Source organism: Oratosquilla oratoria, chromosome 4, assembly GCF_046742065.1.
Source record: "Oratosquilla oratoria isolate Oo_2021 chromosome 4, ASM4674206v1, whole genome shotgun sequence".
Taxonomy (NCBI): Eukaryota; Metazoa; Arthropoda; class Malacostraca; order Stomatopoda; family Squillidae; genus Oratosquilla; species Oratosquilla oratoria.
In genome coordinates, this window is record NC_134780.1 from 21,413,525 (window position 1) to 21,441,240 (window position 27,716).

General features: G+C 38.3%; 1 protein-coding gene across 1 annotated transcript; it reads left to right on the forward strand.

Annotated features, from left to right (window-relative positions):
• Positions 1–26,803, forward strand: tex (THO complex 3 homolog tex). The gene is made up of 6 exons (XM_076183590.1): positions 1–285; positions 11,352–11,508; positions 11,624–11,837; positions 24,361–24,522; positions 24,795–24,948; positions 25,892–26,803. Exons 1-6 carry the CDS (start codon positions 103–105, stop codon positions 25,997–25,999), a joined length of 978 nt encoding a protein of 325 aa, XP_076039705.1. The 5' UTR covers positions 1–102; the 3' UTR covers positions 26,000–26,803.
• The last annotated feature ends 913 nt before the right edge of the window (positions 26,804–27,716 follow it).

Sequence of the window (27,716 nt, forward strand, 5' to 3'; positions counted from 1 at the left end):
CATTTGTTTACATCTAGCGGCATTATAAACAAATCGTATGGTTTGACAAATTTATATCAAAAGTTATTTTGGATTTTTTTTAGGATTTGCTGCAGTCCAACCATGGGGTCGTATTTAGAAGATATGAGGTCTTACTTTCAGTCACATAACAAGCAAAAAGAATATGTTGGGCACAATTCAAAGGTCCATACAATTGGATGGAACGCCGATGGTAGACGATTGGCGTCAGGTTCATACGACAAATGTGTAACGATATTTCTCTTCGATGGCCACAGGGAAACTTTGGTAATTTTTTTTCGGTGTGTTGTTGTGAATATGTTACCCATGTTATGTTATGCTGTATATTTTCCATAAATGAAATGGTAAAGGTGAAGTAAAGTAGCTGTACAGGTGGCGAGATTTGTTGCCACCATTAGTAGCCATGTCAACATAAAAATGGAATTCCTGATATTTGAGCTGAAGTAGTTCTTATGGGATGCAGAAAGACGCTATGAGTACAATGTAATTTGAATTTTCCATCTAGCTGTCCTAGTTCCCGAGATATTGCATTTTGAATGGTACAAAATCAGGCCTATTAACCTATTTTGTCCAAGAAAATCAGGCCAAAATGTGCGGTCTCATTAATCGCTGACCAAAGCCGACCAAACCCAAACAATGACGGTTTTCGCTCATATGCACAATTTTATATAAAAAATTAGCATATGTAGGTAGGTGACTTAGGTCAAACAGCGCCACCTTCGATGACGTCCACCAATAACGCGTCATTTTATGCGCACGCCATTCAAATGGCCAAATTTATATGTCGCGGGAAATTTAATTAATAAAAATGTCGTGTGAGTGTATTTACTACGATCGTAGTAAATTTCAACCAATCACATTATCAGTTACATGTCAGTACATAAAAACATAAGATAAACATGGTGGCCTGCGTTCAGCAGTAAATCGAAAACATTTTCATGTTTCAACATGAAAAATTAGCTAAAAAAAATCCATTAAATGGGCAACAGACCCAAATAAAGGAAAACTACTAGTCTCACAGATTATTCTAATACCAAAACCAGGGCAGGGTATTACGGGAGGGCTGAGAAATCATAAGTACTAATTAGTTGTTGTTTTTCCTATCGGGTCAGATTATTGGATAACACTAATCGCCGACCAAATCCAAACAATGACTGTTTTTGCTCAAATGCACAATTTTATGTAAAAATTTAGGGACAATTTATAGTTTCACCCAACTATAGAATTTGATATGTGACGTGTTTCTGGTGAGAAATGTGATATGAACGATAGTGTACATCATTTCCGTCGCAAATGCGTACTTTTGAAGTAATTAAGTATTGAGGTTATGCACTTATGCTTACATCTCCCGAACGATCTGGGGGGACGTGTGGGAAATCGGGGTTTTTGGGTGGGGAAAACTAATAAATGGAGTAATGTGCATTGCAAAACAGGTATAAAATGAACAAAAACACTTAAGAAATATAAAAAAAATAATAATAATAATAAAAATCACATATTAGGGCCGGAGTCCAGCGGTAGCTATCTTTGTTTTTACCAACGATTCAAAAAATGTCTTGCTAGATTTGTTACATTTAGCAAAGTCCTCTCCAGCTGCGCAAGACTTCCTAACCGTAAACTAACGTTACCTCCGTTACGTTAGTTTAGTTTAGTTTACAGTTACCAAGTCTTGCGCGAGGGGCTGCCCTAAATCTAGCACTTCTACTCACAAATACTTACAATCGTTAGTAAACAAACATGGCGCTGTGCGCGGTACCTGCCGATATGGGACATTTTTGTTTTTTCATGGGTTTATTCAGCCTTCTTCTTCATTTTACACCTGTTTGGCAACACGCATTACTCCATTTATTAGTCTTCCCCACCCAAAAACCCCAATTTCCCACACGTCCCCCCAGATCGTTCGGGAGATGTAGACATAAGTGCATAAGTTCAATACTTAATTACTTCAAAAGTATACATTTGCGACAGAAATTATGTACACCATCGTTCATATCACAACATTTCTCACCAGAAACACATAAGTTACATATGAAATTCTATGGTTGGGTGTATAAATTGACCAAATTTAGCATATGGTTGCATTATTTTACCTATTTTCTTTAAAATGTGTAATTTCCATGTAATTTGACCAAAGAGAAGTTACATTTTTATCCTCTGCAAAATTACCAACCATAGCTACGAATACCATCCAGCCCGCCATCTATGATCACTGGTGGTATGGATCAAATTTCACTCTATTAAATTTCTTACTATTATGTTATTAGTGTAATAGACTGTATATAGTTGAATTATTTGAACTGTTTTCTTTAAAATGTGTGATTTTCATGTAATTTGATCAAAGAGAAGTTACGTTTTTATCATCTGTAATATTACCGACAACAGGTACAATTTGTCCAGCCCGCCATCTATGATCACAGGTGGTATGGATCAAACTACACTCAATTAAGTTTCTTACTCTTGTGTTACTAGTGTAATAGATTGCATATAGTTGAATTATTTTTGCTATTTTCTTTTAAATGTGTGATTTTCATGTAATTTGATGGTATTCGTAAATCTGGCCGGTAATTTTGCAGAGGATAAAAACATAACTGCTCTTTGGTCAAATTACATGAAAATCACACATTTTAAAGAAAATAGTTCAAATAATGCAACCATATGCTAATTTGTTACAGTATTCAGCTGTGGTCAGTCATTTTGCAGAGGCCAAAACATAACTTCTCTTTGATCAAATTACATGAAAATCACACATTTTAAAGAAAATAGTTCAAATAATTCAACAATATGCAATCTATTACACTAATAACACTATAGTAAGAAACTTGATAGAGTGAAGTTTGATCCATACCACCAGTGATCATAGATGGCAGGCTGGACGAATTGTAGCTGTGGTTCATAATTTTGCAGAGGATAAAAATATTACTTCACTTTGATCAAATTACATAAAAATCACACATTTTAAAGAAAATAGGTCAAGTAATGCAACCATATGCTAATTTTTTATATAAAATCGTGCATTTCAGCAAAAACTGTCCTTTTTCGGGTTTTGGTCAGCGTTGGTCGGCTATTAGTGAGTCGGACGGTATTCGTAGCTATGGTCGGTAATTTTGCAAAGGATGTAAACGTAACTTTTCTTTGGTCAAATTACATGGAAATTACACATTTTAAAGAAAATAGGTAAAATAATGCATCCATATGCTAAATTTTTATATAAAATTGTGCATTTCAGCAAAAACCGTCATTGTTTGGGTTTGGTCGGCTTTCTTAAATTGTGTGATTAATTTACCAACCACAGCTATGAATACCGTCCAGCCCACCATCTATCCTATGATCACTGGTGGTATGGATCAAACTACACTCTATTAAGTTTGTTAGTATTATGTTATTAGTGTAATAGATTGCATGTAGTTTAATTATTTGAACTATTTTCTTAAAGATATGTGATTTTTAAATAATTTGATCAAAGAGAAGTTACGTTTTAGCCTCTGCAAAATGACCGACCACAGCAACGAATACCGTAAAAAATTAGCATATGGTTGCATTATTTGAAGTAATTTCTTTAAAAGTGTGATTTTCATGTAATTTGATCCAAGAGAAGTTATATTGCCTCTGCAATATTACTGACCACGGCTATGAATTTACCTACCAAACCTGACCAAGGACGGTTTTGCTCAAATGTACAATTTTATGTATAAAAAATTAGCATATGGTTGCATTATTTCAACCAGTTTATTTAAAATGTGTGATTTTCATGTAATTTGACCAAAGAGAAATTATGTTTTTAGCTTCTGCAAAATTACTGACCAAAGCTACAAATACCATCCAGCCTGCCATCTATGATCACTGGTGGTATGGATCAAAATACACTCTATTAAGTTTCTTACTATTGTGTTATTAGTGTAATAAATTGCATATAGTTGAATTATTTGAACTATATTCTTTAAAATGTGTGATTTTCATGTAATTTGACCAAAGAGAAATTATGTTTTTAGTTTCTGCAAAATGACCGACCACAGCTACAAATACCATACAAAATTAGCATATGATTGCATTATTTAAGCTATTTACTTTAAAATGTGTGATTTTCATGTAACTTGATCAAAGAGAAGTTAAGTTTTTAGCTTCTGCAAAATTACCAACCACAGCTACAAATACCATCCAGCCATCTATGATCACTGGTGGTATAGATCAAACTACACTCAATTAAATTTCTTACTATTGTGTTATTAGTGTAATACTCGTAGATTGCATATAGTTGAATTATTTGAAGTATTTTCTTTAAAATGTGTGATTTTCATGTAATTTGATCAAGGATAAATTATGTTTTTAGCTTCTGCAAAATGACCAACCACAACTACGAATACCATAACAAATTAGTATATGGTTGCATTATTTGAACTATTTTCTTTAAAATGTGTGATTTTCATGTAATTTGATCAAAGATAAGTTACGTTTTTAGCCTCTGTAAAATTACCGACCACAGCTACGAATTTACCAACCAAATCTGACCAAGGACAGTGGCAGAGGCTAAAACATAATTTCTCTTTGGTCAAATTACATGAAAATCACACATTTTAAAAAATATAGTTCAAATAATTCAACTATATGCAATCTGTTACACTAATAACTTAATAGTAAGAAAATAGAGTGTAGTTTGATCCATACCACCAGTGATCATAATGGCTGGACGGTATTCGTAGCTGTGGTCGGTAATTTTGCAGAGGATAAAAACGTAACTTCTCTTTGATCAGATTACATGAAAATCACACATTTTAAAGAAAATAGGTCAAATAATGCAACCATATGCTAATTTTTTATATAATATTGTTCATTTGAGCAAAAACTGTCCTTGGTCGATTTTGGTCGGTAATTAGGGAGACCACTCAGCCGGACGAAGTTTACTGTTTTCAGTGCCTTGACACTTTTTACTTATATTGTAGTGACTCGCAGTTGTATCTTTCCACATCCAGTTCTATCTTAAAATCATGTATAGTTTTAGCACTCACTGTTTTCTCTTTCAATTTGTTCCATGTGCCCATTACTCTGTGTGTTATTTTTTTTTTTTTTTTTTTTTTTTTTTTTTTTTCAAATCTTCTGTAACTGTCCTTCTTAAGTTTCTTCTCATGTCCTCCTGTATTTCTTCTGTCCCATTTAAGTAGGTCATCACTATCAAGGATTTCCATCCCTTTCATAATTCTGTAGATGGTTATCAAATTGCCTCTTCCTCTTCTTTGTTCCAGAGTTGATAAGTTTAGTTTGTCCAATCTTTGTTCATATGGCAACTTGCTAAGTGTTGGTGCCATCTTTGTCATTGCTCTTTGATTTTTTTCACAGTGACATTGCATATTCTAATTTTGTGTCTTACCTGTGTAACTAGTATTTTCTTTACCATTTCCTTGTCCATGTAATGTTTTTGTATTTACCTAGTTGTATTTTATGGGAAGGGGAGCTATACTCGTGTCCCGTCTTCATATCTCATTTTATCTACATATACTGTTTTTAAATTCATGTATTGTTTTTGCACACACCACTTTCTCATCTAACTTGTTCCAAATGTCTATTACTCTGTGGGGAAAACTGTTCTTTTTCAGATCTCTTCTATAACTGTCTTTCTTGATTTGCTTTCTATGTCCTCCTGTATTTCTACTATCCCATTTTATTAGATCCTCTCTATCAATAGTTTCTATGCCTTTCATGATTCTATAAATAGTTATCAAGTCTCCTCTCTCTCTTCTTTGCTCTAATGTCTATAGCTCAAGTTTTGCTAGTCTCTCTTCATATGATAGTTCCGAGAGTGTTGGTGCCAATTTTGTAATTGCTCTTTGTATTCTTTCAAGTTTTGTTATACATTTTTTTTTGTACTTGGTGACCACGTTGTTGCTGCATATTCCAATCTTGGTCTTATCATTTCTTCATCCAGTTATGTAGATGCCACTTTGATTGTTCTTATTAAATTATAAGTTTCTCCAAAAATTTTGTTTATGTTTCTCAGGGGGCTTATTATTCATGATAATGACTCCCAGGTCCTTCTCATTTTCTACTTTTTTTTTTTTCTTCTCCCAATTTATATGATCCCATTAATCTTTTTTGGCTTCTTCCAAATTCCATTATACTACACTTCTTAATATTGAATTCCATCTCCCACTTCCTACTCCATTCCCATACTTTATTGAGATCACTCTGTAGCGACTCACAATCTTCTTCAGTGTTCACTTTTTTCAACAATTTTGCATCATCTGCAAAGAAGCTCATATAACTTTCAATTCCTTTATCCATATCATTAATATATATAGCAAACATTATTGGGTCCAGAACTGTTCCTTGTGGAACACCACTTATCACTTCATCCCAATTAGAGTGTTTGTCTCTTATCACTACTCTCATTTTTCTTTCATGCAAGAAGTCTTCCATCCACTTCAGCAGTTTGTCCTGTATTCCTCCTGCAGTTTCTAATTTCTTAAGCAACTTCTTATGTGGCACCTTATCAAAAGCTTTTTTCAGGTCTAAAAATGCACAATCAGCCCGTCCATCTCTTTCTTGTATTACATCTATTAGTCTTGAATAGAAACACATTAAGTTTGTGACGCATGATCGTCCTTGTCTAAATCCAAATTGCCTTAGATTTAATACATTGTTTTTTTCCAAATGCCTTACCCATCTACTTTTGATAATTCTTTCACAATTTTTTGCTATCATACTTGTTAGAGAGACTGGTACATAGTTAGTAGGGTCTTCCTTGTTTCTCCTTTTATATATTGGCACTATATTTGCTCTTTTCCAATCTTTTGGAACTTTTCCTTCTTTCAATGAACTGTTTATTAGGCTATGTATTTTGTCTGTTAGTTCATTCCTGCATTCTCTCAAAGTCCAGTTTGCTATTTCATGTGGACCATGTGATTTTCTGACATCAAGATTACTCAAGTGTTTCATTATTTCATTCCTTGATACTTCTATCTCTTTCATAGGGGGGACTTTCTCCTCCCTTTCAATATCTCTAGGTTGCATGTTCTCCCTTGTAAACACCGATTTAAAATGCTTGTTCATAATTTTTGCCATTTCTATTTCCTCTGTGTATTCAACTCCTCCTTGTCATAATTTTTCTAATTCTTGTTTGTTTTTCAGTTTGTCGTTTACAAATCTGTAAAATAGTTTTGGTTGATCTTTACATTTTTCTATGACATCTTTTTCGTATTTTCTCTTTTCTTCTCTGCAAACTTGTACATATTCATTTCTATAACTAGTATATATTTTCCATTTTTCAGGTCTTTTGTCTTTTTTTTCAATTTTATCCAAGCTTTATCTCTTTTGTCTTTTAACTCTCTACATCTTTTGTTGTACCAGTACTTTACATATTTATTTTCTTGCTTTTGTCTTGGGATATACTTTTCCACTCCTTTATGAATTTTTGTCAAAATATTCCATTTCTCTTCTACTGTTGTTTCCTCCTTGTGTATTCTTTCCCAGTCTGCTTTTTGAAAGAATTCTCTTATTTTATAAAAAAAAAAAAAAAAAAATCATACATCAATCTTCCCTTTCTATATTGTTCATTTTTTTCATGTATTTTTCCTCATTTAGTTCCAGTTCAACCAATATGTGGTCACTTTTATTTATTGGTGTCTTATATTCAATCTTGTCCACTATTTCAGGTTCTGATGTGATTATTAGGTCCAGTCTCGATGGTTCTTCCTCATTTCTAAACCTAGTATTCTCTTGAATCCATTGCATCATTGTATGTTCAATAATCATATCAAGTAGTACATTTCCTCATAGGTTGTCTCCATTCTTCACTGTCATCTCTTCCCAGCAAATTTCTTTACAATTAAAGTCACCCATTATAACTATTCTTCCTCCCTCTTCCCTTATCTTATTTAGTTTTATCCTTGTGTCTTCTAACATACTTTTGTGTTCTCTCTCTTCCCACGAGGCCGTTTTAGGAGGCACATAATTTACTACAAACTTCCTGCTCTTCCCACCCCTGTCCTCCACTTCCATCATAATCATCTCTACTCTATTTTTTCCATATGTGAATTCCTCACATTTATATCCTTAGTCAGGAACATAACTCCACCCCGTTGTTTTACCTCTTGTTTCTAATCCAATAATTATATGCACCATGTCCTACACTGTTGGGTGGTAGTGGACCTTTCAATTTTGTCTCTACAATTCCCATTATGTCCAGTTCTTTTTCCTTCAGATAATCATTCAGTTCATTCAAGCCTGTTATTAAGCCATCTATATTTGTGTAAGATACTTTAATTTTCTGCTACTTCCATTGTGTTTTCAATTTCCCTTCGGTTTTCCTCTGCTATGAACCATTTCCTCACTTTCATATTCATTACTCTCCAATAAAATTTCTCTTTCTGACTCTGTTCTTTTATCGTTTTTTTTTCCTTAGCTTCTAGTCTTTTTGTTTTCTCCTCCTCTCCTCTTTATTAATTTCTCTTTTTATCCATACCTTTTTATATTGCTCAATGTCTGCTATTTTCCCTGTTTTTGCTAAGATATTCTCTGCTGTCTTTTGTGACCTGAATTTAACCTTAATTGGTCTGGTCTTATCTGTATTGTATTTCCCGAGCCTATACATTTCTTCTATTTGTTTCCCTATTGTGTGTGTGTGTATAATATATATATATATACATATATAGATATGATATATTTCGTCTCCTTTGTCCCTTGTTCACTTGTAGTAGTAGCTTGTAGTGGTTGTAGACACCTTCATTGTTGCTTGTAGTAGTTCCCTCTTAGCATGCACGTGGTTGTGGACTGCATGGTGTACCCATACACTTGTAGCAGTATCTTGCACTCATTCATGTAGTTTGATGCACTCAGCAGTCTTGTAGTTTGATGCACTCCCCAGGTTCTTCAGAGCGTTCAATTCATTCTTATCCCACCGCTTCCACCACTTTCACCCCTGTCTCCGTAACTACTGGTTTATAGTTCTGTTTAGTGTTCTCTTCTATGGTTTTGTATTTCTTCTTTCACTTTTAAGTTTGTTACCATCACTTTTCTTAAGTATGTCTTCCATCATATCTTTCTGTAGAAAGTAAGTAATGTTTCTCGATGGGGTGAATTAAACGGAATTAAAAATTTTCTTCTTTTCTTCCCAAATGATATTACACTTGGCTTGTCAGTTTACACCAAGGGACTCCCAACTGGGATCCTCAGTCCACTCACTAAGCCGCCTCAGAACCAACGTCACGACTTTATTAATCCAATGATTTCCACTGTTATAACTAAGTGCCTCCCCCCAAGGGCGTGACTTTTCTCCCGTGTACCAATAAATTTTTCTCCACCCTTTCTCCAATCAGAAAGACTGTTACGTCTTAGGCAATACTGCTTACACAAGCAATCTCGATATCGATGCATGGAAGGCTTAGTTTACATATTGTCATATCAGCATTAAAAATCTGGTCTCTAGCAGTTGTTTATAAACTTTAGACAAGGAACGAGATTATGCAACTCCTTTGTGGCTTATTGTTTTCAAACATCCTACACATAAAATTAAATTCTCACCATCTACCCCACTATCCACCTTATTTGTCTACCTTTATCTACCAGCCTCTTACATATATATATATATATTTGTACAGTATATACTCTTCCTTTCAATAAGTAATGAGAAAATGTCAGGAGAGACACTATTTTCATAAGCTTACAAAACTTTGTCTCCTTCAAAATAATTGCCTCTCACATCTACACACTTTTGCATGCATCTCTCCCAATCCTGGAAGACCTCCTCAAAGTCCTTTTTCAGTAGTCCCTTCAGGTAACTTTCCGATGCCTCTTTCAGCTCCTCTTTTGACAGGAATCTGGCTCCCCTGAGGCAGTCTTTCATGCATGGGAACAAAAAGTTGCAAGGGGCTAGGTCAGGGTTGTAGGGTGGGTGTTATACCTCTTTCATTCCCCTGTTGGCCATCCAGGTGGTCACCAGCGTTGACTTGTGGCATGGGGCATTGTCCTGGTGGAACCACCTCTGACCACTCCTCCACTGCTGAGGACTCTTCTTCCTCATCTTCTCCCTGAACCTTTTCAGAACAGTAAGGTAATATTCCTTATTGATGGTTTGACCCTGAGGAACCCATTCAACATGAATGAGCCCCTGGGAGTCAAAGAAAGGAATGACCATTGCCTTCTCTTGCGACCTGCTCGTCTTTGCCTTTTTGGTCTGGGGGAGGTTGCGTGTTTCCACCAAGCACTCTGACGTTTGCTTTCAGCGTCATAGGTGAACACCCAACTCTCGTCACAAGTCACTACCATATTCAGGTAACCTGAATCAACCTCTATCATTTCAAGAATGTCAGTGCAACATTCAACATGAAACTGCCTCTGGTCATCGGAGAGGACCTTTAGCACGAACTTGTCACAGACTTTGTGGAGCTTCAGATCTTCGGTCAGAACTGTCTCTGCTGTCCCAATACTCATACCAACAGCTTCAGATATCATTCTCACAGATATTCGACGGTCTTGCATCAATAACCTTTGCACATCCTCAATGTTTTCCTATTTGCGTGTTCATTTCCTTCAGAAAATCTGTTAAACCACCAATAGAAACTTGCTTGGCTCATCTGTTCATCCCCTTAGGCTTCCTTTAACATTCCATAAGCTTCTTGTTTGGTTTTCTTAAGTTTAACACAAAATTTGATGGCATAACATTGCTCCATGTTTCCCTGCATCTTGACAAGTGTTCACAGATCGGCAAACTGAATCAGACTGGTTCCACCATGTTCACTGCTGCACTCAGACCTACAAATATAGAAAGTTGCCAGTTAGTCATTTTGTAGAATATATGTATGTGTACTTCACCATGAAGTAGTATTTTGATCAAATCATACTTAATGTCTTGGCTGACATTTTCTCATTACTTATTGAATGGAGGAGTATATATGTGTGTATGTATATATATATATATATATATATAAATTAAGCTCCACTGCAAGGACTCTAACCTTTGCGGTGGAGCATATTTCCATTTGTCACAATGACACACACACACACACATATATATATATATATATATATATATATATATATATATATATATATATATATATATACTGTATTTGGGGTGGGGAGGAGAGAATGTTTCTTTGGTCTGGAGAGATCTATTGCACTGATTGGAGCTGGACTGACATTTTTCCTGGATGCCTTCCTGGAACAAAGTTGGCTGCTACATGCAGCGGGCTTGTTTAATTTGAAATATACTATGAAGACATGTTGGGTTACCAACTGATAGAACTTGGATAGAAAAGGAAAACTCTTAATTTTAAGATTATTGCAAGTACGTCAAAGTTCCTGGCATTATTTAATTTATCTATTTATTTATTTTTTATCAACAGCGAAAGGATTACACATACAAAGGTCATGGAGACAGCGTGGATCAGTTGTGCTGGCATCCCATTCACTGTGAACAGCTCACCTCAGCAAGTGGAGATAAAACTGTTCGTATATGGGATTGCAGAACGCACAAATGTGCTGCCACAATAAATACCAAAGGTGATTAGATACTTTTGGTGTTTTTTCTTGTTCAGTAAGGATTTGTACGTTATAGTTACAATATTATGATATGTAGGATATCATGCATTTTAAATTTGGTTTAAATTTTTTGTAGGGGAAAACATCAATATAACTTGGTCACCAGATGGTCAAACAATAGCAGTTGGAAACAAGGATGATCTTGTTTCATTTATTGATGCACGGATGCATAAAATGCGGCATGAGCAGCAGTTCAAGTTTGAAGTAAACGAATTGACTTGGAACAATACAAATGACTTGTTTTACTTAACCAATACTCAGAGTGGCCAAGGATATGTACACATTTACAAGTGAGTGGTAATGAAGTAGTTCTTTCATTTGTATTCATGCACAAAGATGGTATTTGATTATTAGATTGGGTCTGTTATATTTACAAGTTAGTGGCTATAAAGTAAAGCAAATGTGTGTTTGTTTTTAGTTTGTTTATCTGTATTCATGTATGAATAGGACATTTGATTACTTACCTTACCTTACCGTCGTGCCATATCCTCTTGGACTTCGGCAACCATGTAGCGCCACCGTTCACGGTCCCTAGTTACTTGTAACATCTGTGCTTGTTTGAGTTGTTTTCCCGTTGCCCTCATCAGCCCATCCATATACTTCTCCCTCTGCTTTCCTCTTGCTCTCCTTCCCTCCACCATTCTCGTCATCACCACCTCTTCCAACCCTTCCCTCCGCATTATGTGTCCTAAGAATCCTGGAAGTGAGCATTAAGGGAGAGTGACTGGAGGAAGTGGATAGTTTTAGATACTTGGGTGCAAATGTAGCAGGAAAAGGTGGAGGTAGAATGTAGAGTGAGAGAAGCGAGTAAATGCCTTGGTAGATTAAAGAGTGTAATGAGGAATAGACATTTGGGAATGGATGCTAAGAGGAGACTGTATGAAGGAGTGATTGTGCCAACAGCACTGTATGGGGCAGAAACATGGAACATAAGAGAAAAAGAGAGGAGTTTGAATGTGTTTGAGAAGTATGATGGGGGTTACTAGGCTAGATAGAGTGAGAAATGAGGAGGTGAGGAGGAGAACAGGGGTGGAAAGGGAGTTAGGAGATAGGGTTGATGAAAGAGTATTAGGATGGTTTGGACACATGGAAAGAATGAGTGAAGAAAGACTAGTAAAAGAGGTATGGAAGGCAGATGTGGAGGGAGTGAACATGAGGGGATGTCCTAGGATGAGGTGGATGGATGGGGTGAAGGGGGCTTTGGGGAAGAGGGGAATGTCTGTTGAGGAAGGACAGAAGACAGGGGTGAATGGAAATTGGTTGTATATGGATGATGTTGTGATGCATGAGGTGGAATGGGCAGGGGGATGGGGGTGAGGTAGTATGCGTGAGCAAAATTTGATGCAGCCCGAAGGGATTTCTCCCCGTCTTCTCCTTTTATGCAATGGGGGGACGGAGAGGGAGGGTCGACGATTTAATGAAGCGGCCTTGCTGTGGATGTGCTGTGTCTTGTGACACTGCTTCTGACCCAGGGCAGTGGACAAGATGCAGGGATGACCTGTCATCCAGGAGGTGCTAAGATAAGAGGGAGGGTGGAGTGTATTCAGGGATGGAATGGGTGGGAATGATTTTATGCCTTTTCCTTTTTGGCTACCTCCCTTGTAAGGGGGAAAAAGCCTTGGTATATGTGTAAGAATCGCAACTGTCTTTTCCTTATTGTTGTCATCAATTCCCTATCTGTCTCCATTTCTCTCAATACTTCTTCATTTGTTTTCTTCGCTGTCCGTGGTACTCTTAATACTCGTCTCCATATCCACATTTCTGCTGCTTCTAAGTTTTCCTAGGTTGATTGTTTATAAAGAGTATTTGTGTTGTGTTTTGGAGACGATTACATTATTTTTCTAACATATAGCATGAGATAGGTATTTGGGGTTGAAGAGAAGTTTGAAAGAATGTATTGACAGTGCTTTATGTATAAGGGAGGTATAATTTATGATTAATTTATATATTATATATGTATGTATGTGTGTATATATATATATATATATATATATATATATATATTTATATATATTATATATATATATACCCCGTCTGGGGTATTGGCTGCATGTTGTTGTGGCAGAGTAGCATGCAGTTCATACTTTAGGGTCTATATGGGGCACCCCTACAGACCAGAGCCACACATCATTTTGTCTGTGATAGAGGAGGACTGTGCTCACAGAGAAATTATGAAACTTTTATTATACTGCTACTGTCCCTCCGTTATGCTGTCCCCCAACCCCTTGTTGGTGTCCTGTACCATTTCTCTGAATTTCATTTCCTTGTTTTGCCTACCCTGTGGTGGGGGTAAAAGAATGCTGCCACCAAGTATTCCCACTTGGATCATAAGAGGCAAGAAAAATGGGACGGGGATTGGGACCTGGCTTCCTTCTCCCTGTCCCCATAGGGGACATTCCTAAAAAAAGTAAAGGCATAAAAGGGTCTAGGAGTTTTCCAACCAGCACCCTAAGGTTTGGGTCTTTTAATGTGCGTGGATGTGGTACAGATGAGAGTAAAAGGGAAGAGATAGGTAGTATGTGAAAAGAAAGATGGATGTGTTGGCTTTGAGTGAAACTAAGTTGAGAGGGAAGGGCGAGTGTGCGTTTGGGATTGTACTTTGGAGGTTCTCAGGAGTAAAATGAGGGTGAGGGAGAGAAGAGGTGGCTATACTAGTAAATGAAGAGATAGGTAAATGTGGAGTGGAAGGAGGTTTCGTCAAGGATAATGTGGATGAAGGTGAAACTGGGAAAGGAGATGTGGGTTTTTGTAAGTGCATATGGGCCTTATAATGAGAAGAGTGTAGAAGAAAGGGAGGCTTTTTGGATAGGTTTAAATGAGTGAATAGAGGGATTAGGGAGGAACATCAATGTAGTAGTATTGGGAGACCGTAATGCTAGGGTAGGAAATGAACCAATTGACGGAGTGGTTGGGAAATGTGGAGTTCCAGGAAAGAATCGTAGTAGAGAGTTGATGGTGGAGATGTGTCTAGAAAGAGAATTGATGGTAGCAAATACAGTGTTTTAGAAGAAAGTCAAGCATAAGTACACATGGGAGAGGGTGGTAGATAGAGCGTTAATAGACTATGGAGTGGTAGATAGGAGTATAATAGGAAGAGTTTAGGATGTACACATGCTAAGGGGAGAGAGTGGAGGAATATCAGGTCATTTTTTGGTGGAAGGTAAGTTGAGGGTGGAGGATAGATGGATACATACATATACCAAAGGCTTTTTCCCCCTTACATGTGGGGTAGCCAAAAAGAAAAAGGCATAGACACCACTCCCATCCATTCCATTTCCTATATATTCCACTCCCCTCCACCCTCCTCCCTCTTATCTTAGCACCTCCTGGATGACGGGTCATCCCTGTATCCTGTCCACTGCCCTGGGTCAGAAGCAGTGTCTCAAGACACAGCACATCCACAGCAAGGCCACTTCATAAATTCGGCGACCCCCCCTCTCCATCCCCTCATGCAGAAAAGGAGAAGACGGGGAGAAATCCCTTTGGGCTGCGTCAAATTTTTTCTCATACACACTTCCTCACCCCCCCACCCCCCACCCACTCACCCTCATGCATCAAAACATCATCCATACACAACCCTTCTCCATTCACCCCTATCTTCTGTCCTCTCCCATCCTTCCTCCACAGACATTCCTCTCTTTTATAATGCCCCTTTCACCCCATCCATCCATCTCATCCTAGGATGCCCCCTCATATTCACTCCCTCCACCTCTGCCTTCCACACTTCTTTTACTAATCTTTCTTCACTCATTCTTTCCATGTATCCAAACCATCCCAATACTCTTTCATCAACCCTATCTCCCAGCTCCCTTTCCACCCCCGCTCTCCTCCTCACCTCCTCATTTCTCACTCCATCTAGCCTCGTAACCCCTATCATACTTCTCAGATATTTCATCTCAGACACATTGAAACTCCTTCTCTCTTCCTGTCTTATGTTCCATGTTTCTGCCCAGTACAGTGCTATTGGCACAATCCTTCATATAACCTCCTCTTAGCATCCATTCCCAGATGTCTACTTCTTATTACATTTTCTAATCCACCAGGACATATACTCACTTCTCTCAATCTACATTCTACCTCCACCCCCACTCCTCCCTTTCCTGCCACGTTCGCACCCCCAAGTATCTAAAACTATCCACTTCTCCAGTCTTTCACCCTTTATGCTCAGTTCCAGCCTGCTGTCACTCTCTCCCCTTGTACATCTCATCACCATACTTTTGCCCACATTTATCTTCAGCTTCCTTCTTTCACACACCTTCTCAGACTCTGTCACTAACTTCCTCAATCCCTCCTCTGATCCTGCTACAAGCGCAGTGTCAGCAAACAACAACTGACTCACCTCCCACTTTTCTCCATTTTCTTTAACCATCTCCAACCCCTGACCCACTACCCTTGCATTCACCTCTCGCACCACCCCATCCATGTAAAGATTGAATAGCCATGGCAACATAACACATCCCTGACGAAGTCCCACCTTTACCTCAAACCATTCACTCTCTCCATTTCTAATCCTAACACAATCTCTATTACTCTCATAAAAACTCTTGACTGCTCTTAACAGCTTTCCTCCTATCCCATATATCTGCAGTACCTCCCACAGTGCCTTCCCGTCTACCCTGTCATAAGCCTTTTCCAGATCCATAAAAGCCCAAAAAACATCCTTACCTTTTAATATAGCTTTCTCACATATCTGTCTTACCACAAAAATCTGATCTACACAACCCCTACCTGTCCTAAAACCACACTCTTCCTCACCGATTACTCCCTCTGTTCCTCCCCTAATCCTCTCATTCAAGACCCTCCCATAAGCCTTCCCAACTACACTCAACAAGCTAATCCTTCTGAAACTACTACACTCACACTTGTCCCCCATTCCCTTGTAAAGCCGAACTATACAGGCACTCCTCCAGTCCTACGGCAGTCTACCCTCTCCTAAACAAACATTAAATAACCTCACCAGCCAGTCCACCATAACTGTACCTCCTTTCTTCAGACATTCTGCATGGCATCCATCCAGACCAGGTGCTTTACCTGCTCTCATCATCTTAACAGCTGCTTTCATTTCATCCTTCCCTATTTCTCCTTCATTTTCCACACTCATCACTCATTTTCGTAGCGCTTCCCACTGCAACTACCTTTCCCTCCCTATCCTCCTTCACATTTAGCAACTCCCTAAAATACTGTACCCACTTTCCTCTCACTGCCTTCTCTTCCATTGTTATCTCTCCATCTGCACCTTTTAACTTTTCTTCTCTACTTGATTTGCCTCCTCTTCCTCTTTTAATTTCCTTCCAAAACATCTTTTTATTACTTTCAAAATTTTCTGTCATACTCTTACCCTATTTCACATCTGCTCTCCTCTTTGCTTCCTTTATCTTATGCTTAACTTCCTTTCTCTTTACTTTGTACCTCTCATACGATTCCCTCGTCCTAATTTGTAGCCAATCTGTGAATGCCTGCTTCTTCTCTTCAACACATTTCTTTGCTTCCTCATCCCACCACTCACTACCCTTCCTTCTATTTCCTCCCCTTTCCTTGTTCCACGCATCATCTTTGCACACCTTATGACTCCCTCCTTGAACCATCCCCATTCCTCAACTCCTAGTTCTACTCTATCCTTTACTCTCTCCCACTCCTCTCTCAGCTTCTTATACTTATTCTTCTTCTTCTTTTTTTTTTTTTTTTTTTTTTTTTTTTTTTTTTTTTTCTCTTTCTCATTTAAGCAGTTCACTCTAAGTACCTCCCTACCTTCTGCCCTTTTCCTCTTTCTCCACCTATTCTCCACTCTCAATTTACCTTCCACCAGAAAATGATCTGATATTCCCCACTCTCTCCCCTTAGGACATGTACATCCTTAACTCTTCCTACCATACTCCTGGTCACCACTATATAGTCCATTAACGCTCTACTACCCTTCCATCCACCACCCACTCCCATGTGTACTTATGCTTGACTATCTTCCTAATCAGTAAGAACATAAGAATGAAGGAGACTGCACGAGACCATAAGGCCTACACTAGGCAGCTCCATCTCCATCACCACCTGTCATCCCCATCCATAAAGTTGTCTAATCATTTCTTAAAACAACTGATAGTTTCAGCACTTACTATATGATTACTAAGTTTATTCCATTTGTCGATCACCCTGTTAGTAAACCAAATTTTGCCTATTTCCTTTTTAAATCTAAATTTTGTCCAGTTTATAACCATTACTGTGAGTCCTGACCTGTTGTTTTAATATGATGACCTTGTTTGTATCACCCTTGTTAAAGCCTTTGATCCACTTGAACACCTCTATTAGAGCCCATGTATCATTTTGGTCATTCTTCTCTGTACTGATTCTAGTGAATTGATGTCCATTCTGTAGGACGGAGGCCAAAACTGTATCGCATAGTCAAGGATGGGTCTATCACTAGATAGAGTTTAATAATTACATCTGCACTTCTATTCATTACTGTCCTAGCAATGAAACCTAATGCTCTGTTAGCTTTATTCCTGGTTTTAAGGTCCGGACTCACTAGAACTCCCAAGTCTCTCTCGCACTCAGTTTTCTCTAAAAACATGTTATCTAAGCTGTATCTATTTTTGGGGTTGTGTAGCTCTACGTTTAACACACTACACATAGAGATATTGAAATTCATTTGCCATATCACCACCCATGTGAACAATTTAAGATCATGCTGCAGAATCTCTGTGTCGTCTCAGTGTATTTGCTATCGTCAACTCTCTTTCAAGACACATCTCCATCATCAATTCTCCAGTAAGATCTTTACCTGGAACTCCATACTTCCCAGTCACTATGTCTATTGGTTCATTTCCTACCCTAGCATTAAGGTCTCCCAATACAACTACATTGACATTTCTCCCTAATCCCTCTATGCACTCATTTATATCTACCTAAAAAGCCTCCCTTTCCTCTACGCTCTTCTCACTACAAGGCCAGACGTACTTACAAAAACCCACATCTCCTTTCCTAGCTTCACCTTCATCTACATCAACCTTGATGAAATCTCCTTCCACCCCACTACACGCTTACCTATCTCTTCACTTACTAGTATAGCCACCCCTTGTCTCCCTCGTCTACTCTTCACTCCTGAGTACCTCCCAGCTACACTCCCAAACTCACACTTGCTCTTCCCTTTCATTTTAGTTTCACTCAAAGCCAGCACATCCATCTTTCTTCTCACAAACATACTGCCTATCTCTTCCCTTTTACTCTCATCTGCACTATATCCGTATACATTAAAAGACCCAAACCTTAGGGTACTGTTTGGAAAATTCCCAGACCCTCTTATGCCTTTACTTTTTTTTTTAGGAATGTCCCCTTTTGGGGCTACAGGTAGTAGGACTCCTAATCCCATCCTCCGTCCCCTTTTTTGTCGCCTTTTACAACTCAAGTGGAAAGACTTGGTGGTAGCATTCTTTTCCCCCACCACAGGGTAGGTGAAAAAAGGAAATGAATATTTAGAGAATTGGTACAGGACAGTAACAAGGGGTTGGGGGACAGCATAACGGAGGGACAGTCGTAGTATAAAAGTGTCATCATTTCTCTAGGAACAGTTTTCCTCTATCACAGAGAAAATGATGTATGGCTCTGGTCCATAGGGGTGCCCCATATAGACCCTAAAGTATCAACTGCATGCTACTTTGCCACAATAACATGCAGCCAATACCCCATACTTCTACGGGTATAGATAGATGGGGAAAGAGGAAAAGGACAAATGGTAGGGAGGTGCTTAGAGTGAACTCTAAATGAAAAAGAAAAGGAGAAGGAATACAAGAAGAAACTGAGAGAGGAGTGGGAAGGAGTGAAGGATAGATTAGAGCTAGGAGTGGAGGAGGAATGGGGGCGGTTCAAGGAGGGAGTCACAAAGTGTGCAAAGATGGTGTGTGGAACAAGAAGGACGGGAGGAAATAGAAGGAAGGGTAGTGAATGGTGGGATGAGGAAACAAAGAAGGTTGTAGAAGAGAAGAAGCGAGCTTTCACAGATTGGTTACAAAATAGGACGAGGGAGTCTTATGAGAGGTACAAAGAAAAGAAAAGAGAATTAAAGCACAAGGTAAAGGAGGCAAAGAGGAGAGCAGATGTGAAATGGGGTAAGAGTATGACAGAAAATTTTGAAAGTAATAAAAAGATGTTTTGGAAAGAAATTAAGAGAGGAAGAGGAGGCAAATCAAGTAAAAAAGAAAAGTTAAAAGGTGCAGATGGAGAGATGATAATGCAAGAGAAGGCAGTAAGGGGAAGGTGGGCAGAGTATTTTAGGGAGTTGCTAAATGTGAAGGAAAATAGGGAGGGAAAGATAGTTGCAGTGAGAAGTGCTAAGAAAATGAGAGTGATGAATGAGGAAAATGGAGGAGAAATAAGGAAGGATGAAGTGAAGGGAGTTGTTAAAATGATGAGAGCAGGTAAAGCAGAATGTCTAAAAAAAGGAGGTACAGTGATGGTGGACTGGCTGGTGAGGTTATTTAACGTTTGCTGGAGAGAGGGTAGAGTTCCACTTTACAAGGGAAAAGGGGACAAGTGTGAGTGTAGTAGTTTCAGAGGGATTAGCTTGTTAAGTGTAGTTGGGAAGGCTTATGGGAGGATCTTGATTGAGAGGATTAGGAGAGGAACAGAGGGAGTAATTGGTGATGAACAGTGTGGATTTAGGACAGGTAGAGGTTGTGTAGATCAAATCTTTGTGGTAAGACAGATATGTGAGAAAGCTATATTAAAAGGTAAGGATGTTTTTTGGGCTTTTATGGATTTGGAAGAGGCTTATGACAGGGTAGACAGGAAGGTGCTATGGGAGGTTTTGCAGATATACAGGATAGGAGGAAAGCTTCTAGGAGCTGTCAAGAGTTTTTACAAAAGTAGTAGAGCATGTGTCAGGATTAGAAATGGAGAGTAAATGGTTCGAGGCAAAGGTGGGACTTCGTCAGGGATGTGTTATGTTGCCCTGGCTGTTCAACTTATACATGGATGGGGTGGTGCAAGAGGTAAATGCAAGGGTGGTGGGTCAGGGATTGGAGATGGTTAAAGAAAATGGAGAAAACTGGGAGGTGAACCAGTTGTTGTTTGCAGATGACACTGCACTTGTAGCAGGATCAGAGGAGGGATTGAGGAAGTTGGTGACAGAGTTTGGGAGAATGTGTGAAAGAAGGAAGCTGAAGATAAATGTGGGCAAAAGTAAGGTGATGATATGTACATGGGGTGAAAGTGGCAGCAGACTGGAAGTGAGCATTAAGGGAGAGCGACTGGAGGAAGTAGATAGTTTTAGATACTTGGGTGCGAATGTGGCAGGAAAGGGTGGAGTGGAGGTAGAATGTAGACTGAGAGAAGCGAGTAAATGTCTTGGTGGATTAAAAAGTGTAATGAGAAATAGATATTAGGGAATGGATTCTAAGAGGAGATTGTGCCAACAGCACTGTTTGGGGTAGAAACATGGAACATAAGAGAGGAGGAGTTTGAATGTGTTTGAGATGAGGTGTCTGAGAAGTATGATGGGGGTTACTAGGCTAGATAGAGTGAGAAATGAGGAGGTGAGGAGGAGAACAGGGGTGGTAAGAGAGTTGGGAGATAGGGTGGATGAAAGAGTATTAGGATGGAAAGCAGATGTGGAGGGAGTGAACATGAGGGGGCGACCTAGGATGAGATAGATGGATGGGGTGAAAGGGGTTTGGAGAAGAGAGGAATGTCTGTTGAGGAAAGACGGGAGAGGACAGAAGACGGGTGAATGGAGAATGGCTGTATGTGGATGATGTTGTGATGCATGAGGTGGAGTGGGTGGGGGGATAGGGGGTGAGGTAGTATGTTTGAAGAAAAATTTTGATGCAGCCCAAAGGGATTTCTCCTCATCTTCTCCTTCTCTGCATGAGGGGATGGAGAGGGGGTGTCGCCGATTTAATGAAGTGGCCTTGCTGTGGATGTGCTGTGTCTTGCAACACTGCCTCTGACCCAGGGCAATGGACAAGATGCAGGGATGACACATCATCCAGGAGGTGCCAAGATATGAGGGAGGGTGGAGGGGGGTGGAGTGTATTAGGGATGGAATGGGTGGGGATGGTTTTTTTTATGCCTTCTTCTTTTTGGCTACCTCCATTGTAAAGGGGGAAAACCCTTGGTGTGTGTATATATATATATATATATATATATATATATATATATATATATATATATATATATATATATATATATATATATTTACCTAGTTGTTTTATGCAGGAAGGGGAGCTATGCTCATAGCAACCCATCTTTGTATCTCTTAGCATCTAGTTTGTTCTTAAATTTTTGTATGGTTTTTGCACGCACCATTGTTTCATCCAATTTGCTCCAGACATCCACCACTCTGTGGAAAACTTTTTTCTCTTCAGATCTCTTCTTTAACTATCCTTTTTGAGTTTCTTTTCATGTCCTCTTGTTTTTCCTTTATCCCACTTTAATAAGTCTTCTCTGTCAAGGACATCCACATGCCTTTCATGACTAAATTCCCAGTAGATCTCCTCTTTCTCTTGTATTTACCTAGTTTACCTAGTTGAATTTTACAGGAAGAGAGCTATGCTTGTCGTGATCCACTTTTGTATCTTTCAGCATCCAGTTTGATCTTAAATTCTTGTATAGTTTTTGTACTCACTGTTTCCTCATTCTGTTTGTTCCATATATCTATCACTCTGTGTGGGAAGCTATTCTTTTTTAGATCTCTTCTGTTCTGTAACTATCCTTTATAAGTTTCTTTTCATGTCCTCTTGTTTTTCTCCCATCCCACTTTAGTAAGTCATCTCTATCAAGGACTTCCATCCCCTTCATAATTCTGTAGATGGTGTGTGTGTTCAAGAACTGAGTGAGGAAGGGGGATGGAAAGGGAGCTATCAGATAGGGTAAAACAGAGTGCTTAGGTTATTTGGGCAAAAAGAGTAGAAAATGGAGGAGGATGGAGTGAGTTTAAGGAAGATCAAATGTGAGATGCAGAAGATGAAGGGAGTTGTAGATGTGTGTGGAATTGTTGAGCAGGGAAGATCAGTGAATCAATCCATTGCCTGGTTCTCTCATGCAGGAGACTTGGAGCCCCAGGAAACTGGTCACGATCACTGGTTTAGAGCAAATTACTCAGTGAAGAGATTTTGAATTGTTGTTTGGAATGAATGAGTGATCAGTCTTGCAGGAGATGCAAAGCTTCTAGGTAATAGGCAATGACCACTGGATTAGATGAATCACTCTTTGAAAAGATATTACAATATCTGGGTAAAGCTAGAGTAGGGCAATGTAAAACATGTTCAGTGCCTTTAGTATGATTGTATCTGGGGCAGTCTGCATCTAGGGCTAAGACTATTTTCTGTGTTGGTACTGTTTTAAAACTGGATGGTGACCCAAACATAGACATGCTAGTGTAGTTCTTGCTTGTCATGAGGGAGACTTCTATGTAGGGTTGATGTCTAGAAGTTTGATAGAGTAGTCTGGTGGCTGGTCTTTGAGTATTTGTTTTGTCATCTTAGGCCGAGTGAGTATTGTGTTTTCATTTGGGTGTTTTGCTTGGGAGCTAGAATTTTTTTTTTTTTTTTTTTTTTTTTTCCTGAGTCGCCACACTTCCAAATCATGTATTGGTATTATGATTGACAGCTATTGCCCTCTCAGATTAGAGCTCAGTATAATATGTGGGACTGAGGGCTCTTGCATAGAACTGCATGCCCATTATTTTAATGTGCTGTACTACTGAGAAGATTTTGGATTCTGTGTATAGATATTTTAAGTGGTTTATTGTATCTGTTCTTATGCTTAATACCTGTACTTTGTTTAGTACAGTTTGTAGTGTTTATTTTTGTTTTCTTGATTGTTGGAAAATTTCCCCTCTTCTGACGAAATCATGTGCTTACTTCTGATTTGTATGTTTAGTTTTCTTGTTGATTTTCACTGTTAGTTCCTTTATGTGTGGGCTGAAGGACATGCAAGTTATCAAAAGTAAGGCCTAGGATTTTATAGCTTTTGTCCAGTGGAAGGAGTTTGCCATTCAATTTTGCTATTGGATGCTTCTTTGATTCGTAGTAGTATAGGGTTAGCAAAATTAGCAATGATTTCTAAGGGGGAACCTACATTCTGTTTTGTCAGTCACAGTTCAAGTTTGTGTTTGAGTGTTTTAAGCAACTATTCTGTAGTTGCTGTACTGAAATGCTAATATTGGGTCATCAGCATATGTGTGTGCTTTGGTGTTATGCTTTGGACTTGGTGTGGGGCGATCACTTGTGAAGAGGCTGAATAATAGAGGTGATAGTTTGTTGTTTTGAATGCTGTGCACTCTTAAGAAGTTTGTTAGCCATTTCTTGTCCTTGCTTTGAATGCCTCAATGATCCTTCATGATAGTCAATCATGGAACTTTGTTGAATACCTGTCACTATGATTGTTCTTTCTGGTGATGCTTTCTTTAGCATTACCATTTTCCTCTCCCATCATATTCTTCTGGTATATCAGACTGCCACAGTCAAATCATCCCTAGCCTCCTTTACATGGAGCAACTTGAGATTGTGTAACCATCTTCCAGTCACCACCTTCACTTCCATTAACAGCTGTCTATTTTTACATTTTACCCTCACCCCTCTATCTGACTTCCTCTCCTTTTCACTTCCATATCTCTCTCTCTCTCTTTCTCTCTCTCTCTCTCTCTCTCTCTCTCTCCAAATTTCTCTACTGCCTCCCCCTGCATTACATTTGCTTGCTTCTTGGCCTCCCTCACTTTGCATTTGTATTTTGTAAGATGGGTAGGAATTGCTTGGTTTGACAGAATATTCCTTATTATATGGTATTTCTAATACTATCATAGTCACTTTCCATATCTGTTTACAGTTACCCTGAAATGGATCTTGTATACACAATTCATGCTCATCCAGGCAACTGTATTTGTATAAAAATTGAACCTCATGGCCGGTATTTTGCCACGGGGTCAGCTGACGCCCTTGTGTCAATTTGGGACTCAGAAGAGTTGTACTGTATGCGCACACTTACTAGGTAAGCTTATGGAGTATTGAATTTTATTTTTGAACTGAATTTTTGTGTTCTGTGAATATAATGCCAAAGTCTGATAGATATATCAAGTGGAAGTCATGTAATGAATAAGGAATATCTGGTGCTTAGGAATATAGCTCAATTCTTATGTGTAATTATTTTTAAGAATTGCTCAACATATTGGTACGTGATAGTTTTTAACATGCATTAGGTTAGTATGTGACTATTACGAACAATTAGACTTTACTGGTTATAAATACTTGTTCGTGCATCAGATTAGAATGGCCTGTAAGGACTATCAGCTTCTCACATGATGGGCAGTTGTTAGCCTCAGGGAGTGAAGACTTAGCCATTGACATTGCTCATGTTGGAACTGGAGAGCGTGTGGCACAGATCAATGTGGCATATCCCACTTTCACAGTTGCATGGGTAAGTGTGTTTATTTGATTTTATCATAGGTCTTTATTTATTATTTTTAATAGAAAGACCCTTTAGTGGGGGGAAGGGGGGTAAAACTACTCTCATCTAGTTCCCACCATGTCATAAAAGGTGACGAAATGGGGTAGAACATAAGGACTATGATTCCCTCTTTATATTTTTCTACCACAAAAGGTCAGGGAGAATGTATGTTTTGACTCAGCCACCCACTCCATATAAGGAGGATTAAGGGCTTTGTATTTGTATGTATGTTTATATACATAATCATACATATACCAAATAGCCTTTTTAGCCCCTTAACCTCTTAAATACTAGTCAAATCTTTGCGAGCACAAGAGCTGCCTGATGTATGATGATGCATCACAATACGCACATTATGAAATATAAAGTTACGGCTGTTATACTCATTCTCTTTCACCCAGAATGTTTGTAACCACTGAAAAAGTGATCAAGCCTGTTCACAGAATAAGAGGTCACTCAGCTACAACTACAAAATAAATGTAATCAGGAAGCTGATGCTGACATCCTCACATACTACTCGCGCCACATGACGCCTTCATAGACGTCATCATATTTAAGGGTTTAAGGAGGGTAGCTAAGTCAAATTATACACCTATCCCACTCCCATCCAGGTCTGTGGGTACAATCACTCTCTTGTACAGTCTTTTCATTGTTCATCCCCAAATACCTATTTTTCATGACACTTTTCATTCACCTGGATATTTACTTGTTTCCCTTATTCTATAATTCACCTTCACCCCAACTCTAACATTCTATGGTACATGTATCCCCAAGTAGTTTCTAAGGTAATTATAGATTTTCTTATAGTATGCTTACATCTGAACAATTTATGTGGTATATGTATTAATATAAGATTTATTTATATATTTTATTTATTTGTTTTTCCTAATCAAAGAATAATATTATTCCATAGCACCCAAGACAGCACTTGCTTGCATTTGCCTGTGATGATAAAGATGACCGGGACAGAGATCGTGATGCTGGCACTGTTAAGTTGTGGGGCCTTGGCGACAGGAATTAATGAACCATATAGTAATCAATCTTTTATTGTTCTTCTTCCTTCTTTCTTTACCTGTCTTGTTTGGGTTTTATCTTCATTTTTTTTTTAACCCATTAGATGTCACTTTCCCTGTCTTAAAGTACATTCCTTTTAACTTTGAATTGGCAGGGAGTTGTACATTTATTTATATTTCACTGACAAGAAATCCACAGACCTATAGTAGTCAAAAGGCCCACCCATAGATAATCTCTTGTGGGAAGAAATGTTAGAATGTTATCTGTGTTGTATCAGTGTGGAACTGATTCTGTTTCACCAGCTGGAAGGAGGATAGGAGTAGCTACTGGTTGGTAGCTGTCCTTACATGAAAAAGTGGAGGAACAGTAATTGAAATTTATATAAAAGATTTTGGGCTTACTTCAATATGGGATATAAAAACAAGTGATAGGGAGTAATCTCCTTTACATATGTTGTATAGGACCATTTCATACAGTAACTCATAGTTATTCCCTGGTGTGGTCATGTCTAGATGAGAAATTGAGATCTTTTATATTTCATTCTGTTAGAATTAGCTTTTGATATTACCTTGTGTCTCAGGTTAGTCACTTTTCTGTAAAAGTATGGTATATAGCAAGGATCTCATCCCCCTTTTAAGGGAGGTGGCCAAGTTAACAGGCCTTTTATTTCCCTGGAGAAGAATGCAGAGTGGTGTAGAACATTAACAATTCAGGCCATTCATTCGTTAAGAACAGTTGAACTTTTAAGAGCTAGGAAATTTTTGTACTTTCAGGGATTTTGATACTGTTGTGAATAAATGGAGTATCATAATTGTATTTTATTTATGCACATAATGTAGATTACCCCACCACTATAGACACAACTGAATGAAAAATAGCCTGGTGACAAACAGAATAGAAGAATAAAGGCCACTCATTACAGAATAGGTTAACTAATGTTGATTATTTTACATACACGATCATACAATTTTCCTGTATCTTTAGGAGCCAAATGAATGACTCATATGCTATTAAATTGTGCATAGACATGCAACATTAGTTTAGACCAGGGTCATCAACATCATGCACAACAGTAGTTAACCTATTCAATATGGTGGTAGAATTTAAAGATTTTGTTCAACAGAGTATCCAGACATAGGCCAAAATTACTTATTGATTATTTGAGACTTTGATTAGTCCAGATTGTCTCAGCTGAATTTGGATGTTGGTGTCAGCAAAGTAAATTGTAACCATGTTGAACTGGCTGATATACAGTGTTCACATGTTTAAAGGAATAGATCCAGCTGCATTGAATTGTTGTTTTATGACATTGGCAATGTAGAAAATAAGTTATGAATGTTTCCACTTTTACTAACTTAATCAATTGGTACATTTAATCTGGTACCAAACAAGTATCCAAGTTACAGAAACCATCAACATTTGGTAATTACATGTGCTACCCACACATATCCAAAAACATTGTCTGCCTCAGGAGCTGGTCTTGATTATTTAGTTAGCAAAGTATTATTTATATTTTAGTGAGGCTTGAAGCAAGACTTCTTTTGTCAGTTTAATATCACAAGGGCCCTCGCAAAGAGGGCAAAGAAAATAAATTTTTTTGGTTGACTCTTTATATGAGAAAAATACAGAATAGGAGGTTCCACTCACTTTATTCAATTTACAGAATTCCTCCCTTTCAGCCTTTGTGAGACCAAACTGGTACTGAAAAATTGAATTTTATAAAA

Bases quoted from the DNA above. Each gene is read 5' to 3' on its own strand.
- tex (XM_076183590.1), top strand. From the start codon at position 103: ATGGGGTCGTATTTAGAAGATATGAGGTCTTACTTTCAGTCACATAAC. The intron at 286-11,351 runs GTAATTTTTTTT...TTTTATCAACAG, and splicing joins ATGGCCACAGGGAAACTTTG to CGAAAGGATTACACATACAA. The intron at 11,509-11,623 runs GTGATTAGATAC...AATTTTTTGTAG, and splicing joins TGCCACAATAAATACCAAAG to GGGAAAACATCAATATAACT.